The following is an 18,377-nucleotide window of genomic DNA, read 5'->3' as shown; positions in this document are numbered from 1 at the left end:
GCATTTGTGGGTTCGATTACAGGCTCAAAATGGTCAGAAACAAATAACTTTCTTCTGAAACTCATCAGTCTATTCATGTTCTGAGAAATGAAGGTTATTCCATGCGAGAAATTGCCAAGAAACTGAAATTCTGGTACAACGCTGTGTACTATGAAGGCTATTCCATGTGAAAAATTGCCAAGAAACTGAAAATCTGGTACAACGCTGTGTACTCCCTTCTCAGAACAGCGCAAACTGGCCCTAACCATATTAGAAAGAGGAGTGGGAGGCTGGCCTTCTAGGCAGAGTTGCAAATAAAAAGCCATATGTCAGACTGGCCAATTAAAATAAAAGTTGAAGATGGGCAAAATAACAGACACTGGACAGAGGAACTCTGCCTAGAAGGCCAGCATCCCGGAGTCGCCTCTTCACTGTTGACATTGAGACTTGTGTTTTGCGGATGCTATTTAATGAAGCTACCAGTTGAGAACTTGTGAGGCGTCTGTTTCTCAAACTAGACATGTAATGTACTTGTCCTCTTGCTCAGTTGTGTACCGGGGCCTCCCACTCTTTCTATTGTCGTTAGGGCCAGTTTGCGCTGTTCTGTGAAATTTCTAAGTGACCCCAAACTTTTGAACAGTAGTGTATATTTTTTTGATGTCCTATACAGTTATTTCTAAAAGCCCAAAGATGTTAAACAATGGACCAGTTTCCTGGAAACAGATGAAGCCTAGTCCTGGACTTAAAAAAAATACATGCTCTGCTTAATCTGTGTCTAGAAATGCAAGTGAAAAATATGTTTAGGTAAGGACTACTTGATATAACATGTCGATTCAATATGGTATATTATCATTGATTATACAACAAGACACTAGATTAGGGCCCTCTATTTCATTTGACTGTAAACCTATTAGATCAATACCATTTATGATGTCAGTGTGGTATTTATTAACTTATTGAAACCTGCAATGACATCAACCCCAATGACATGCCACTGAAAACAAAACAATGTTCCTGGGAAAGAATGACATATCTGTCTGTCCTTTCCAACACCTGAATGTCACCACCAGTATGTAGCAGATGTCTGTGCAGTTTGACTGTCTGGAAGGGAGTAAAAATAAAGATGTATATTTACACTAAATTGTGTTTCATCAATAATGTAGCCTTTACGCTACAATGTTTTATTCTGCACTAATCTATTCTGCACAGTAACATCGTGTTAATTTTCTACTTGTGGCCACATGAAGAGCTTGAATCCAGTCAGTGACATGGCTAAATAAGTGAACCATGATGTGTCATGAAAAGTAAATCAAAGTCAACTCATCCAAAACTATGGCACAATAACACACCCAGGAACAGTTTCAAATACATATTTATTTCATCCCCAACTCTGTATCAGACAGAGATGACAGACTCAAAAACAGTGTACAAAAACAGACGTCTATAGAAAAGTATGCTTATATTGAAATATGTCCAAAGGTTTAATAAAACATGTAACTTAAAAATGTTTAAAGTTGAAGAATCTTGACAAGTACAATGATAAAATACCAACATACATATACAAATGTACATCTTCTTTGTGTGCATGTTATGTGTACAAAAGTGTCATTGCAATTCACTCTGCGCATGATTGACCATTTAGAGAAATAGGTCCTTTTTCATCTCGCATTTCAAATCTACTGCTGTGCACAATCAGTATTGGGAAGGCACTTTGCAACAGACCAACATAACAATACAAGAAAACAACACAGGTAAGTATTTAAGCAATCAATCAATAAAAACATCCTATAAATTGAACTACCAAAACAGGTGAGATAAACAAACAACCAATACCACCAGATGAATTGAATAGCATGTGTGGGCAATCACCAGTGTTGCATATCATATGAGCATATTTCTAAAAAACAGCATTGTCTCTTACTTATCCAATAAATAACACAAAGAAACAGGCCTTTTTAAATTGATTTGTACTCCATCCCCTGTGTGAAAAGCATCACTATTCAGTGGGGATATTAAAACAAATTAAATGGAATAATATGGCCTAAACAGACTGATTGATCAAAGCCATGGGTGGCAGAACTAAACTGGTAGAGTATACACTACCAGAACAAGGTAACAGCACAGAGAACCAGACCTGGACTCAAATAGTATTTGATTTAGCTTACCTGGCACAATAGAAGAGTCCCACAAGTGCAAAACCCACCCATCTGTCACTCCAGCAAATGCTTTCAAGTACTTTTTGAACCCAGGTCTACAGTGAACAGGGATACTTCTGTCACCATCCAGTGAACAACCTCATCCCAACAAACATTTATGTCCAGAACAGTACACAGCAGATCATGGGCACTCACAGTGCGGAAAACCGAACAACCACCACCAAAACTTGGCAAGGAAGGGAAAAAAAGTTTTATATTATATATATAAAATCCCCATTCATCGACTAAAGATGAACTCAATCATTAGAGAGATATATATATATATTTTTATATTCCATGCATTCAGAAAGTATTCAGACCCTTGACTTTTGCCCAATTTTGTTACGTTACAGCCTTATTCTAAAATTAATTAAATACAAAACGTTCCACAATACCCCATAATGACAAAGTGAAAACAGGTTTAGAAATTTTTGCAAATGTATTAAAAAATAAATAAAAAAATACCTTATTTACATAAGTATTCAGACCTTTTGCTTATGAGACTCGTAACTGAACTCAGGTGCATCCTGTTTCCCTTTGATCATCCTTGAGATGTTTCTACAACATGGAGTCCACCTGTGGTAAATTCAATTGATTGGACATGATTTGGAAAGGCACACAACTGTCAATATAAGGTCCCACAGTTGACAGTGCATGTCAGAGCAAAAGCCAAGCCATGAGGTCAAAGGAATTGTCCATAGAGCTCCGAGACAGGATCGTGTTGAGGCACAAATCTGGGGAAGGGTACCAAAAAATGTCTGCAGCATTCAAGGTCCCCAAGAACACAGTGGCTTCCATCATTCTTAAATGGAAGAAGTTTGGAACCACCAAGACTCTTCCTAAAGCTGGCCCCCTGGCCAAACTGAGCAATCGAGGAAGAAGGGCCTTGGTCAGGGAGGTGACCAAGAACCCGATGGTCACTCTGACAGAGCTCCAGAGTTCCTCTCTGGAGATGGGAGAACCTTCCAGAAGGACAACCATTTCTGCAGCATTCCACCAATCAGGCCTTTATGGTAGAGTGGCCAGACAGAAGCCACTCCTCAGTAAAAGGCACAACAGCCCACTTGGAGTTTGCCAAAAGGCACGTAAAGACTCTCAGACCATCAGAAACAAGATTCTCTGGTCTGATGAAACCAATATTGAACTCTTTGGCTTGAATGCCAAGCGTCATATCTGGAAGGAAACTGGCACCATCCCTACGGTGAAGCATGGTGGTGGCAGCATGATGCTGTGGGAATTGTTTTCAGCGGCAGTTACTGGGAGACTAGTCAGGATGGGGAGAAACATGAACAGAGCAAAGTAGAGAGATCTTTGATGAGAACCTGCTCCAGAGCACTCAGAACCTCAGACTGGGGCGAAGGTTCATCTTCCAACAGGACAACCACCCTAACACACAGCCAAGACAACGCATGAGTGGCTTTGGGACAAGTCTCTGAATGTCCTTGAGTGGCCCATCCAGAGCCCAGATTTGAACCCGATCGAACATCTCTGGAGAGATCTGAAAATACCTGTGCAGCAACGCTCCCCATCCAACCTGACAGAGCTTGAGAGGATCTACAGAGAGAATCTCCCCAAACACAGGTGTGGTAAGCTTGTAACGCCATACCCAAGAAGACTCATGGCTGTAATCGCTGCCAAAGGTACGTCAACAAAGTAAAGGGTCTGAATACTTATGTAAATGTTACATTTTCATCATGGGGTATTGTGTGTAGATTGATGAAGGAAAAAAAACAAATACATTTCAGAATAAGTCTGTAACGTAACAGAATGTGGAAAAATGCAGGCGGTCTGAATACTTTCTGAATTCACTGTATATGAATGAATGTTATATACACTCGTTACAATCGCAATATAATGATAAATAAAAGCAGGAATGTACTGAAAGTAATAAAGCAAAATTATCTGACAAACAATTAGACTAAAAGCCTTCTTGTTGATTAGATTCGGAGGACAAAAGCACATATCAGAGAGCACCAAACACATCCAGATATTTCAGCATACATACTCACTGTTGCTCCCTAGTTGGCCTCCTGTATCTAGCATAACTTATAGACTAAAATCAGTACAACACATCGACATCTCAAACATCAACTCATAAAAAAAAAACTTTGTCCACAAAGCATACAGGGCAATCAATAAATTAATAAAATATATTCTACAGTTCTCACGATTTCTAATAGTCAAACCTGAACTTGGTCCCTGTTGAATATCTAGAATTGATTTCACGTGACTAACAAATACATCTGTTCTCTAAAAATCTGTAATAAGAGAACAGAACATTCTCAAATGGAACAGCCATAGGGTTTTATCCTTGCCCTGCAGAAACTGATAGAATTGACTATGATTCTATTCAGAGTTGGACCAGAGTTCCATTTGCAGCCTCTCCCCTTCAGGAGCTCTGTCTGAAGTAAGGGGATGCTTGGGTTTGACGGTTTCACCGCAGCTGTGAACAGCATATTGATAATAACAAAGCAATTCAAAATGACCCAGTGAACGCATGTACTAACCCATTGGTTACAAACCACACTCTGTATTTCCATTACCTGACATGATAATAACAGCATTTACTAATATATTTTTCTTATGTGCATGTGTATGGTAACGGATCTTAAGGGCATGGTTATGTCATAAACAACAATACAAATACAATCAAAAAGGAAGATAACAGCTTCCTAAAATCTGCTGTCTAAGTTTCTTAATGTTAAAATAATTCATGTTAATGTACATTTTATATTCTGCTCTGAAATGGTCTTCATAAAGAAATGCTGTATATAGATAGTAATAGCGAGCTCCATGACACAGAATGTAATAAAACAACAGTGAGCGATGATGCCATGAACAGCAGAGCAGTATATAGACAACGCCAAGAGCAGTCTATAGACAACGCCAAGAGCAGTCTATAGACAACGCCAAGAGCAGTCTATAGACAATGCCAAGAGCAGTCTATAGACAACGCCAAGAGCAGTCTATAGACAACGCCAAGAGCAGTCTATAGACAACGCCAAGAGCAGTCTATAGACAACGCCAAGAGCAGTCTATAGACAACGCCAAGAGCAGTCTATAGACAACGCCAAGAGCAGTCTATAGACAACGCCAAGAGCAGTCTATAGACAACGCCAAGAGCAGTCTATAGACAACGCCAAGAGCAGTCTATAGACAACGCCAAGAGCAGTCTATAGACAACGTCAAGAGCAGTCTATAGACAATGCCATTCCCTTACATCTGATAGGCTGAACAGACCTAACTAGGGCAAATTTCCCGCACAAATCTAGGTTCACTTTCCCCCCCACTGAGCTACAGGTCACTTCCCCCCCAGCTCCATCCCACTATGTCCTGCCTCAGAGTCCACCAGCGACGAGGCAAAGGCAGACTGGACGATCTGGAAGCCAAATGACTCCAGCAGAGACATGTTCTGTTGAGGGGAGAAGGGTGAGCCCAGGGAAGGACCCAGCTCCCCCAGACCTGACCCCGACCCTACACTCACCACTAGACTCTTCTGGACCCCATGATGGTGCACTCTGTTGACGTGCTTATTGAGGTAAGACTTGGTGCGGAAGGTCTGGGTGCACTCGCTGCAAGGGAACTTCTTCACTGGAGAGTCCTGGCTGGTCTTGGCTTTAACGGCACCTGGTGGCGACCCTCCCACAGCATCGGTAGAGGCTCCGTTGCAGTCAAACGGCGTCCCAAGCTCCTCTTCCTCAGACTTGTGCGGAGACTTAATTTCGTCGCCGTTGGACAGATCCCCGAACAACGGCTCGTCTCCCTCAGATTCTCCTTGATGGGGGCATTTTCCAGCATTCTCCTGTCCGTCTGAGGTAAATACAGAGGGGGTGGGGGAGAATATGGAGGGGTGGAGGACAGGGGGGAGGAGAGGGAGAGTTGATAGGGTGGGGGAGGATATGGAGGGGTGGAGGACAGGGGGGAGGAGAGGGAGAGTTGATAGGGTGGGGGAGGATATGGAGGGGTGGAGGACAGGGGGGAGGAGGACAGGGGGGAGGAGAGGGAGAGTTGATAGGGTGGGGGAGGAGAGGGAGGGGTGGAGGACAGGGGGGAGGAGAGGGAGAGTTGATATGGTGGGGGAGGATATGGAGGGGTGGAGGACAGGGGGGAGGAGAGGGAGAGTTGATAGGGTGGGGGAGGATATGGAGGGGTGGAGGACAGGGGGGAGGAGGACAGGGGGGAGGAGAGGGAGAGTTGATAGGGTGGGGGAGGAGAGGGAGGGGTGGAGGACAGGGGGGAGGAGAGGGAGAGTTGATATGGTGGGGGAGGATATGGAGGGGTGGAGGACAGGGGGGAGGAGAGGGAGAGTTGATAGGGTGGGGGAGGATATGGAGGGGTGGAGGACAGGGGGGAGGAGAGGGAGAGTTGATAGGGTGGGGGAGGAGAGGGAGGGGTGGAGGACAGGGGGGAGGAGAGGGAGAGTTGATATGGTGGGGGAGGATATGGAGGGGTGGAGGACAGGGGGGAGGAGAGGGAGAGTTGATAGGGTGGGGGAGGATATGGAGGGGTGGAGGACAGGGGGGAGGAGAGGGAGAGTTGATAGGGTGGGGGAGGATATGGAGGGGTGGAGGACAGGGGGGAGGAGAGGGAGAGTTGATAGGGTGGGGGAGGATATGGAGGGGTGGAGGACAGGGGGGAGGAGGACAGGGGGGAGGAGAGGGAGAGTTGATAGGGTGGGGGAGGATATGGAGGGGTGGAGGACAGGGGGGAGGAGAGGGAGAGTTGATATGGTGGGGGAGGATATGGAGGGGTGGAGGACAGGGGGGAGGAGAGGGAGAGTTGATAGGGTGGGGGAGGATATGGAGGGGTGGAGGACAGGGGGGAGGAGAGGGAGAGTTGATAGAGTGGGGGAGGATATGGAGGGGTGGAGGACAGGGGGGAGGAGAGGGAGAGTTGATAGGGTGGGGGAGGATATGGAGGGGTGGAGGACAGGGGGGAGGAGAGGGAGAGTTGATAGGGTGGGGGAGGATATGGAGGGGTGGAGGACAGGGGGGAGGAGAGGGAGAGTTGATAGGGTGGGGGAGGATATGGAGGGGTGGAGGACAGGGGGGAGGAGGACAGGGGGGAGGAGAGGGAGAGTTGATAGGGTGGGGGAGGATATGGAGGGGTGGAGGACAGGGGGGAGGAGAGGGAGAGTTGATAGGGTGGGGGAGGATATGGAGGGGTGGAGGACAGGGGGGAGGAGAGGGAGAGTTGATAGGGTGGGGGTTGGGTAAAGGGAAAGGACATAGGGAGAGTCAGAAAGCAGAGGAAGTTTAAGGGGAGAGAAAACCTAGAATTAGGCCATGCACACGCAACACAAAATGTGTATTTAGACCAGCAGGTAGCACTGCTCTCCGGTTAGCTGCCGCCACCACCTGCAACATGAACAGGGGACAGTTTACTGCTGTGTGTACTAAGCACCTGCTCCCATGAAACCCATTGGTTAAGAACAACAACAAAAAAGAGTATAGTACTGTTAAGTAGAATTGTTCTGCAATTCTTAAAATACATGGTGTTCATTTATATTATAGGAACAGAGGGCACATTTGTTCAAATTATATAATATGCATTCATTTACCTAATAGTTATACACTTTTCATTGAAAGCAAGGTCTTTCTTCCTCGGGGCAAAAAAGACAATTCCACAGGACCACCTACTTTGTCATAATTTCTTTACACTTCAAAATGTTCAACCTGGACATAGGTGTTTATTGGTAGCACTATGCGGCAGATTATTTTAGCTCAGATTGAACAATGTACAATATCGGCCCATAATATCTGATATGAAAAAGGCTATTGTATCATCCACATTTTTACAAAAAAATCATCATTAAAAAATTCAAACAACCGGTGTCATGTTTTAATCATGATACCAAAACCACATCAGAACTACTTACGTGTCGACATAAACTAAGCAGATTATTTCCAGGAAACCTTTTGCTCATGCATCCCGTCAACCAAATTTCCTTGACTCTTTATGCACATGCATCCCCAAGAGGTTGTTATCTTCTCGTCTAACCAACTCTTTACAGTGGAACTCTTGTTACTCATCTAATCAGCAGGCCTTGTTTAGCGCCCTAAGCCCCAACCCCCGCCCTACTGCTGGCCCATACTGACCTGGCAGAGGCCCGTGGAGGGGGTGAAACCCAGGCGGCCCGGCAGAGTGGCACTCCCAGAAATATGGAGCCCCCCCAGGCCCTGGTTTCCCCAGGAGCAGCTCGGGCTGCAGACCCAGGGAGGGAGGGCCGGCCTGGGGGAGAAAGCAGTGACCATCTGCCTCTGGGAAGGTGACCAGCAGCCGGTGACTGGTGCACAGGTCTACACCAAAGACAGACAGAGAGTAGAGAGGGGGCAGCAGAGACAACAGACAAGGCCAGCGGAAACCATACATACATCAATGTAGTCAGGATATTACCCAGACCTTACTAAGTCTAATTTAGTAGCTTTACTTTGTCCAGTGATTATAATAGACAAAACTGTTAACAGTGAATGAAACTTTTTCCTGTATTACTTGCCAAGCCAGCCAACTTGATTTATTATAAATAAAAGCAGTTTGCCAATAGATTTAGAATTCTGGCATGCCACCAATAGATTTAGAATTCTGGCATGCCACCACATTGCAACGATTTTAGATCTGAGATAGGTAATCACTAGGAAGTCAATTTCTACAGTTAAAAAACTTAATTGAGTTCAATGTTTTAGCCTAGAATCTAAACCTCTCTCCACTAGGTTTGGGCGATATTCAGATTTTCATACATTTATACCGTTTCTGTACCATACCAGGGTATAACATAAGGGTCGCACAAACCAATTTGGGGAACATGGATCTTGATCCAAGAGGGGATTGATTGTCTCTGCTGTAAACAAGAAGCTTGATATTGCCATCTAGCCACTTAGCTAGCAAGTTAACAAACCAAATGCATAACTGGAGCTCGAGGCGGGGTGGCCGAGGTGGGGGCCCCTCCTCCAGCTAAAAAAATGAATCCAAGTACTGTTGGTATGTCTAAATACCCCAGTATACGGTATAACGCCCAAGCCTACTCTCCACACTGCTTTGACTCCTTCTTGCTCTCTGCCAGCGTGAAGTACTGTGCAGCCAAATCCATAGGCTGCTGCTAGTTGCCATGGCAATAATAGATGAAAAAGCTCCATTGAATCCAGAGGAACACTGCACAGTACTGTATGATTCAATAGACATGCAACATTATAGTGCATCATTTGGCCAACGGCCCCAAGTTGATGGAAATGACAGCAAGCAACAAACAGCGTTTCAGAAAGAGTTCACATTGCCATGCTGAACACAGACAGAATAGCATGGCACTAAGGCTATTAAGGCTAAACACAGTCTCTGTGTATGTCTGAGAGCAACAAGGCCATGGGAACATGGGGAGGCATACATGCACTTCTTTGTTGTAGCTTTTTATGAGCTGACTGAGTCCCTGACAACCTGCAGTATCACAAAACTGACCACTGGGGGGCAGTGCCCCATTAGAGAAGATGCCAAATGCTGCAATTGCAAATGTGTCTTTTACCTTGATGAAGTCATGTTTTTAGTTCAAGAAATAGGCCTATACATATTCTAACCCATTGAGTAAAAGTTATCCTTATTGATAGCTTAATTCACATGATCTCTGCCTAGTAAAATGCAAAAAGTGAAGTTCCCTAATCAACTTCCTCTCAGTTTCCTTCTCTCTTCACGATATAAACCAAGCAGAAGAGCAGACAACTACACATGCATTTAGAAAGAAGTCTGCTGCCATGGGCCTAACAATCTCTTTATATACACACAATATCAGCCAGGACAACCATATCAGCCTGCGGTACAATATGATGCTTCTGAAGACAGTGTCCCTACTGTTAGCTGATGGAGGCACAGAGGGGATGGATTCTTTAGCATCACTGAGCAGGCAGGAATGCCTATATGCTTTGTGTGCATATGTGTATGTTTGTGTATGCTTGTGTTTTTGCCAGGCTTTAAAAACAGATGCAGCAGGTTTTCCCCACAAGCAGCAGAGCAGATGATGATCAACACAAAGCAAGAAGAGACATAGCCTATGCTTGGAGGCAGGGTGGAGCGGAACAGGGTGGGCAGCTGCTTGCCTTCCACTGTGCACTGGCGTCCCGTGTGGTAGGGGGCGCCGCTGTGCATCTTTGGCTCCCCGTGCAGCGCAGGGAAGGCACCGTGTGCTTGGGCAGTACGGGGGAGCAATGGCGAGCCATGGTGCGATTTTACGTGCACCTTAAGGTAGGACGCAGTGGAGAAACCTGGAGACCCAGAGAAGAACACAACAAAGGGCAGTGGCACTACACATCCAGCAGGGAGAGAATGGATGCGCTCTGTTGTTATGTACCCAAAGATGACAGTGGCACTACACACCCAGCAGGGAGAGAATGGATGCGCTCTGTTGTTATGTACCCAAAGATGACAGTGGCACTACACACCCAGCAGGGAGAGAATGGATGCGCTCTGTTGTTATGTACCCAAAGATGACAGTGGCACTACACACCCAGCAGGGAGAGAATGGATGCACTCTGTTGTTATGTACCCAAAGATGACAGTGGCACTACACACCCAGCAGGGAGAGAATGGATGCGCTCTGTTGTTATGTACCCAAAGATGACAGTGGGACAAAAAACACCTCTTTCCCAAATCTGCCTTTCGCTGTGTAATTCTGTTTTATATCTTCATGCAGACAATGATATATATGAGATGGTAACAAAGGATAATAATATGATTTTGTTGAACTAAGCTGAGCTGTTGGATGTTGTAACAACGCTCAAAAGCAAAACTGAAGCACATCTAACTTCAAAGGCAAAGAAGAATTTGAACCAACAAGAGGTAGGCTAACCACAAGCAAGAGTGAACAATACGCAACCACTGTTCTCCATTATCTAGGCCTACCACAAGAATGACACCATGTCCAGACAGGTAAATCAGGGCAAAATAAGCAAGTCAACCCAATACATTATCTTGACTTGGGGCCAAATTTCTGACCAAGAGACAAACTGCATATGGGGCTTGAAATAATCTACAGTAGTACACACATTAAGGTAAGACACAAGTATTAAACCTTAACATACAAAATCAAGCCTTTCTAAAAAATTAAAACATCAGCACTAACCATGTTTCCATCCAAAGTTTTTATGCAAGTCATACCGTATAAAAATAAAAAGTAATGACAGCTGTGATGGAAACAGGAAGTTTGGTTACATTTTATAAATGCAGACAGTTAATATGTTCGTTCGACATGGTGGGGTCTTTTTGTGTCTGTAAAATTAATTATGCGTGAAATGGTGGTGGAAACGCCTTTATGCGCAAATATTGATATAATAACTATCATATCGAAGTAAACTTGGAGTCACACGATAACATGGTGTAGTCCTCCCACTACGACTTAGAAAACCATGCAGTTTATTAGGCTACAGATTAAAGGAGTTTTGATGAACTTCACAGGGTGGTGAAAGTGAGCGGTGACCTTGATGCTCCGTTCCAATAAATATTGAGGGTTTTATTCTGGTGACATGATGATTGATGGATGACTGCCGTTTAACTAATAAAATATTCTCGCTCTTATCCATCAGTGGCCTTGTGGTTAGTGTCCGCCCTGAGATTGGAAGGCTGTGAGTTCAATCCCCGGCCAAATCAAACCAAAGGCCGTAAAAATGGGATCTGATGCATCACTGCTTGGCACTCAGCATTAAGGAGCTAGATTGGGGGTGAGGTCCTGCGATAGACAAGCATCCTGTTCAGGGGGTGTACTTGTACATCAAGCTGCCTCACTATACAGAAGCAGGAGATAGGCTCCTGTCCTATGAGCCGTTCTGGCTTGCACAAGCTGCTATCCATAATAATCTCATCATGCAGCCTACCTGCGCTGTTGGCTAGAGTTAATGTGCCAAGACCAGAGCAACGTCAGGCACATTTGCTATTTAATCATATGGAAACACATTGAACTTTAGATTTTTATTCGGTATATGAAAACTTTAGCGTTAAAAGTACATTTTCTGTGCACTATGTCATCACCCACTGATTTTTAAACACAACAAGTGGAAACACACCACTGGTGGGAAAATGTGCATTTTATATTTATGCAGATTCTGGACTATTCGAATTAAATCTGTCACCAATTGGATGGAAGCCTAGCTACTGTCTGCTGGCAAGTATCTGATAGGTGCAGCTGACAGCTCTATTTTGGATAATTCATTAACCAGATAAAAACATTTTACATTAATGAGACTACACGCATTAGCGTACAAGAGAGTCAATTAGAATGGCAGCAGGAGAATGTTCAGAGGCCAACAAAAAATAAGAAATGGGAAAAACACTAGACAACACATGCAGACACTACAACTATGATCTGCAAATAGCCCATGATTGGAGTTCACAAGCTCTTCTGTAGAAAGCAACACAAATGCTTTGCACCAGCTGAGGCAGTTGATTGTTACTACAGTGTTAGAATTGAATAGTAAACATTTTGGTAGATCATCCTTGTTGCAAGATGGCAATACCATGCTGGAAGAGAGGCAGGTTAACAAGAAAAACACAAAAATCTAAGACATAAGAAGATAGCACAGTCATAGATTGGAAGCTCCCGTCCTGGTTCTCCTGACAGATATGTGGTGATGATGCTACACCCTAGGCCTAAGGTTACCTTTGTTGCATATACCACAGTAGTTGTGAGGTCCTTCACTGTGTTTCTTGAGATGGTCGGTCATGTACGCAGCTCGGAGGTACTTCCCACACATCTGGCAGGGGATCTTGTCCTCGTGACAAGCTAGGTGGGACCGCAGGCGATCTCTTGTAGCAAATGAAGCATTACAAATCTGAAGAACAGGTGGAAAATACAGGTAAAATAATATGCCTTCATACATGTTACGTACAGAAACACAATTAATTTACCATCAACCTTTCTACCATATTCTAATCAACAAGAATGACAACTAAATCTTTAAAACAAGCAAATACCAAAATGACAGATTTGAAGTGTGATGTTCATTCATTGTGACAAATATAGAATTCACATCCACTCTTCTAAGAGGATCCAGTTGTTGCTATTGTCTCACCTGGCACTTATGGGGTCTCTCTGTTGTGTGAACCTGCTTGATGTGTCCATTCAGATGGTCTGGCCTGAATAAATCAAACATAGGCATGTTGAGACAGATGCAAGCAGTAGATGACTGATTATGAATTCATTTTCCCTCCAGATCACAGAATGCTTCAGAATAGAATAGGCAATGCACCTGGAACTAGTGGTTTTAGTATACAATAATTGCCCATAGCTCACCTGGAAAACCCCTTTCCACAGCTTTGACAGAGGTAGGGTTTACCCACAGATCCATCATGTGACCGGACATGGTATGACATCCTGTCCTTGCGCTTGAACCGCAGGCCACAGACATGGCAAGCATATGGCTTTTCCCCGGAATGAGACAACTTGTGTCGGTTCAGGTGGTAGACATCCCGGAACACCTTCCCACAAATGTCACAGCCAACGTGACGTCTCGTCCTCTCGCGCTTACGGCTGTTTTCTATGCCTACTCCTCCATGCAATGGCATGCCATTCTCCAACAGACCGGGCTGACCAGAATGCGATATCGAGGTAGGGCCTCCCTCGCCAGACAAGCCGTCGCCGCTACTCGCGCCATGGCTGGACGCTCCATGCTGCGCTTCGTGGTTTCTCAACCGCACAGCCTCTGTAAATGCCTTGCCACATATTCCACAAGGAAATATCTGCTCAATGTCTTCTTTAACGTCAGAGGTGCTGATGTTGTAATGAATAGGTTCCATGACTGTCCCCTTCTTTGGTCGCCCCCTGCCTCTCTTGGAACCCGAAGAGCCCTCTTCTTGGAACGGGTTGCCCGTCATCTCTGATGGAGACACGGGCTGCAGGACTGGCATAGAGGACTGGGGGCTGCCATCCGACATGACTGTATCATTATCCACATTATGCGTCTGCACATTGTTGGTAAACAAGCCATTCCCATTTGACAAGTTGTCTACGGCCAATGTGAAACTAAATTCAGAGCCCCCCGTGGCACGGAATAAACTGACGTCGCCTCTTCTTGAGGGTGGAACAAGAATTTTTACATTGGACTGTTTGATTACTTCTTGGCATATCTCGATGACAGAACGCATTAGCAGAAATTTAGCAGCCGTCATCAACTCGGGGAAACATTCCAATCGTACCACAATCCTAGAGGTGTAGGCAAAGTCCAAAATATCTTTAAAAACTTTGGGACTTATCGTATGCATCTCGAGCTCTTTTGCCTCCCCGTCGCCCTCCGTTTGACAACCAAAAACGGACTCGAAATACTCGCTGCACGCCGCCAGTACCGCCTTGTGGGCAGGAAAGCTCTCTTCGCCGACGCGCAAGATCACATCGCAAAACTTGCCTCCATCTTTCCTCTGAATGTTGAGGTTGTGTAGCATCTCCGCGCTATGCTTGCTCACCTGATAGGTGTATGAAGAATTCCACGACTGCTCCGCTATTCTCTCCATGCCGAATTCATTCAACATCAATTGTTAGTGAGTAGGGGTGGCGAAACAAACAAAAAAACGTGTACAGCTCAATAGTCTGGATAAATTAAATAAAACAACGACGACCACCCCCTCCCTCTCTAGCATCTAAAATGTAAGCAGCAGTGAAAAATGGTAGCCCCCCAGCTTCCTGTGAACTTTAACCTTTTTCGTTTCAAAGCTGGGGTTAGTTCTAAATTTTTTATTTCACTTTGACATAAAGCAAGTGGGTCTCCGTTGTGTCGAGTAAAATGTATTCGTCAAATAGACACTAGCTATTCAGGCTACATGAGGTTAAAGTTGTCAAATACATTCATACCATTTCTCTTCCTGGTTTCTCTCACACAAGCCCCCTCCCCCAGCCACAGGCAGAGTCAGCCGCGCGTCCGATTATAATTTTTACGCTGCAAATTGACCACACAAATATTGTATTTGAAGAAGCATAATTTCACACCTTGACTACATTGAGACGCGATCATGACTTGTGTGTGGGAATACTAAATATTTTACCGAACCCCTGAAAGGTTTGACCAAACCGCGAAAAAATTAAAACACCCTTGAGCCAGCATCTGTTGCCGACCAGTGTTTTAGTAAGCGGTCAGTCAATGACTTTACCATTGGGTGAGGCATGCAATGTCTGGCACCAAAGGCTACCGACTGTCCTGAGTGCAGAACGGTACATGTGTTAGAATAAATGGCAAAACATGCTTTGAAGAGGTTGAACCCAACCATAGTTGATGGTGCAAATTGTTTTTATAACCTATTCCATTTTAGTGGACCACAATATAAAAATGGAAGCCTACTGTTCAAAGTTCAGATGCCTTTGGACAATTGCACAACCATCTGCAAATAATAGCAGTGTCATGTTCTGAGTAAGGGAAAGAAAGTGAGAACCGAAAGCCAATTTGGTAATGTCTAAAAATCCATGCTCATTGTCAGCCCAAATGCAAAAAATGTAAACAAGCCATGAAGGACATTCATTAAGACTGGAAAATACCAGTATTTAGTTGTGCCCGATTTGTTAAAGCAGACCCGCCAAGAGACCCGGTCTTTGCAACTCATTATTCCAAATACGCAGCACAGTATCTTGCATTTTCAAAAGGCACATGTTTTAAGTAGTCACTCTTAGTTCAATTCTTACAAATAAAGTTATGAATTCTTTATTGAACATTATTTATTCATTCTATTTGTGCTTTTAATTTAATAGCACATTACCATAAACTGAATCCTTACCAACCCCACAAAGAAAAGAAAAGAAAAAATATATATCATGATTCAGAGCAGTGCTTCTTTTCCAGTGACGGGGGGGGGGTCAAGAGGGTTGCAGTAAAAAAAAAAAAAAAAAAAATTAGGCTGGGAGCCCTTAGACATCTTTCCTTAGATCCTCTACCTTTTCAAAGCACATTGGAGAAGAATGTCAGAGGGGAGGGATCTTAGACGAGGAACTGGATAGGATGCAAGGAATCACAGAAAGAAGAACTGAGAATCAGAGAGCGAAAGGCACAACCAGCACTTGCTGCTCCCCCTGGGGGCTTCCTGTAAGCGCCAGCCACCTCTCCAGACAGAGGGCAGGCAGGGACACCGACTGACCCAGCCATAGGGAGGACATCTTTTGAAGGGAACACTCAAGATCAACTCCACAATCAAACATGGGTATTGAACTTGCATTAGCCCCTTTCTCAGTGCAGTTCAAATCCATGGGGAAGGTGGGAGAAATAAAACTACCAGGACATGACAATCCTTGCTTCGCTTGGTAGCTACTCCACCTGACTGGCAGTTTTCACTTAAAAACAGCAGGATACAACCTTCCCCTTAACAAGAAAAAAAATATGTACAGGAAGAAGAACATCTATTCCCACAGTCTGTACAGTTTTGGGCTCATGTTACTTCATCTTTATTGCAAAAAAATACCCAAAAACAAATAAGCTGCAGAAAATAAATCTTCCACAACTCATCCTTCCCTTTCTTTGAGTTTAGGCCTCAATACTCTACCAGTGACTTCAAGGTTTAAGACAAAACATGGACACGTATTGTTCGTTCTCCAGGATCTGTTAGTCTTAGAAATTAAAGACCACATTTTCACTAACAGGGAGGTGAAGGGAGGGGGAAACTTAAGTCTTGCTTTATCCAGAATTCTGGTTGTATGAAACGCCTGAGGGCCCAAACTCGAGTTCGTCTACACTTATGACTTTAGCAGGCATGGAAGGAAGGGGCTGCTGCAGCACGTCTGAGCCAAACCACTTGGCCAGGCCAGCTCCCCCCACACCAGGAGGGCTACCCACACGTTGCTGGGAGTGGTTTGTCCGATGAGGGCCGTGGTTCTGTGTCTGGTGGCCTGGGACTGTTGGATGCACTGAGAGAAAATGACAATTTGTCAGTGAATGCCATGAGGAACATTAGCAAACCCATGTCATAAAGCTAGATCCATTAAGTACCCTCATCTCCCTGCATCTTTTAGACTGTGCATGAACATTAGTACAACATATGGAAAATAGGTTAAAGATGGAGTTGTTGAACTTGTTGAATAGTAACAATGACAGACTGAACTGAAAATGCCACTCACTTGGTCTCTGTTGTTGCTGCTGGAGTTGCTGCTGCATGAGCGCTAGTTGCATGGGATTGCTGGCTCTGGGAAGTAAGAGGGGATGTCCCGTTGCTCCTAGGGGGTAGAGGGGTTGTCCGAGTAGGGTAGAGGGCAACCCCTGAAGCTGTGAGAGGTCAACATGTTGTGGAAATATGCCTAGGATGAAGAAAGATTTCAATGAGCACCTCAGCAATTAGTCATTTCCATCCACTTCAGAGTACAAGTAGTAATAGGTTGAAAAATGTATAATTGCTTAAGTACTGTGAATACCAATGTGACCTTCCCAGACCCATGTTGCCTAGGGTTAAGAACATAAAATAGATTAATAATCATAAATTGTATTACCCCCTCAATTTATTTCTCAGATCCCTTAACCATGTTGTTTAATTTATTCATAAAACTTTAATAAAATACACTTTAAATTGTATTTTGGAGATCTGTGCACAGAACCCCGGTAGGACCACACCGAGAACCCCTGGCTTAGCAAAGGCAATTAGCGTGTTTGCGCAAACGAGGCACAGAATTACTAATCTTGATCACAAAATAACTAGTTAGTTAACTGCGATTTGTAGATCAGTTTGAAACAAATACAATGTAATCAAGAGTGGACTTGTACTAACCTGCCTGTATCAGAGCCGGGCCAAGCTGCTGTGGCTGGATGCCCTGGGCCAGCATCCTCTGCAGCACGCTGGGGTGGAGCTGGGGCAGAGCAGGGCGCACCATGGGCACATGTCCATGGGATAGCAGCGGTACTGGGTAGATTGGACGGGGGAAGGGAGAGACAGACCTGGGGGACACCAGGGTGGGGGTGTGGTGCCCAGCGGAGCCTGGCCTAGGATGCTCCTGGGCGTGCTGGCGAGCCTGGGAGTGGGAGGACAGGGGGGTGGAGCAGGCCTTTACCCCTCCAGACTGAGAACCACTACCATTCATCCCATCCAGGAAGGAGCTGGGAGAGCTACTGTCTGTAACACAGGAACACAAACACTACATTTGACAAGACAGGAACAGACAAGTTAAGTGCGGCGACAAGGGCATTCATCCACCTGACTAGAGTACTAGTTCACTACCACTTGTTTTTTAATTTGATTTATTGTGCAAAAATTACAAGCCCAAAATACACC

The 18,377-nt window shown here is 44.6% G+C and overlaps 2 protein-coding genes across 5 annotated transcripts in view; both read right to left on the bottom strand.

The window, feature by feature from the left end:
• Positions 1–1,335: 1,335 nt before the first annotated feature.
• LOC139413685 (POZ (BTB) and AT hook-containing zinc finger 1-like) lies at positions 1,336–15,819 on the bottom strand. Of its 3 annotated transcripts, XM_071161349.1 has the most exons (6): positions 13,441–15,819; positions 13,220–13,283; positions 12,808–12,979; positions 10,256–10,420; positions 8,273–8,473; positions 5,460–5,984 (listed from the first exon to the last, which is right to left on the bottom strand). In XM_071161349.1, the coding sequence occupies exons 1-6, from the start codon at positions 14,670–14,672 to the stop codon at positions 5,476–5,478; spliced, it is 2,343 nt and encodes a 780-aa protein (XP_071017450.1). In that variant the 5' UTR covers positions 14,673–15,819; the 3' UTR covers positions 5,460–5,475. The 3 variants fall into 3 exon arrangements, 2 of the variants coding, with proteins under 2 accessions (XP_071017450.1, XP_071017449.1); XR_011634821.1 differs by lacking the exons at positions 8,273–8,473; positions 10,256–10,420 and adding an exon at positions 1,336–2,662 and having other exon boundaries at positions 3,984–5,984; XM_071161348.1 differs by lacking the exon at positions 10,256–10,420.
• Positions 15,819–18,377, bottom strand: part of LOC139413684 (eukaryotic translation initiation factor 4E transporter-like) — a 20,554-nt gene continuing 17,995 nt past the window's right edge. For both annotated transcript variants that reach the window (XM_071161346.1, XM_071161347.1), the window contains exons 17-19: positions 17,877–18,218; positions 17,236–17,412; positions 15,819–17,025 (exon numbers count right to left, since the gene is read on the bottom strand). In XM_071161346.1, the coding sequence (XP_071017447.1) occupies positions 16,796–17,025; positions 17,236–17,412; positions 17,877–18,218 (749 nt within the window). In that variant the 3' untranslated portion in view covers positions 15,819–16,795. The remainder of the gene's footprint in view (positions 17,026–17,235; positions 17,413–17,876; positions 18,219–18,377) is intronic.

The sequence above is a fragment of the Oncorhynchus clarkii genome, chromosome 7, assembly GCF_045791955.1.
Source record: "Oncorhynchus clarkii lewisi isolate Uvic-CL-2024 chromosome 7, UVic_Ocla_1.0, whole genome shotgun sequence".
NCBI classification, from domain to species: domain Eukaryota; kingdom Metazoa; phylum Chordata; class Actinopteri; order Salmoniformes; family Salmonidae; genus Oncorhynchus; species Oncorhynchus clarkii.
The sequence above is the reverse complement of the archived record's forward strand: the minus strand, read 5'-3'. Positions and strand labels throughout refer to the sequence as shown.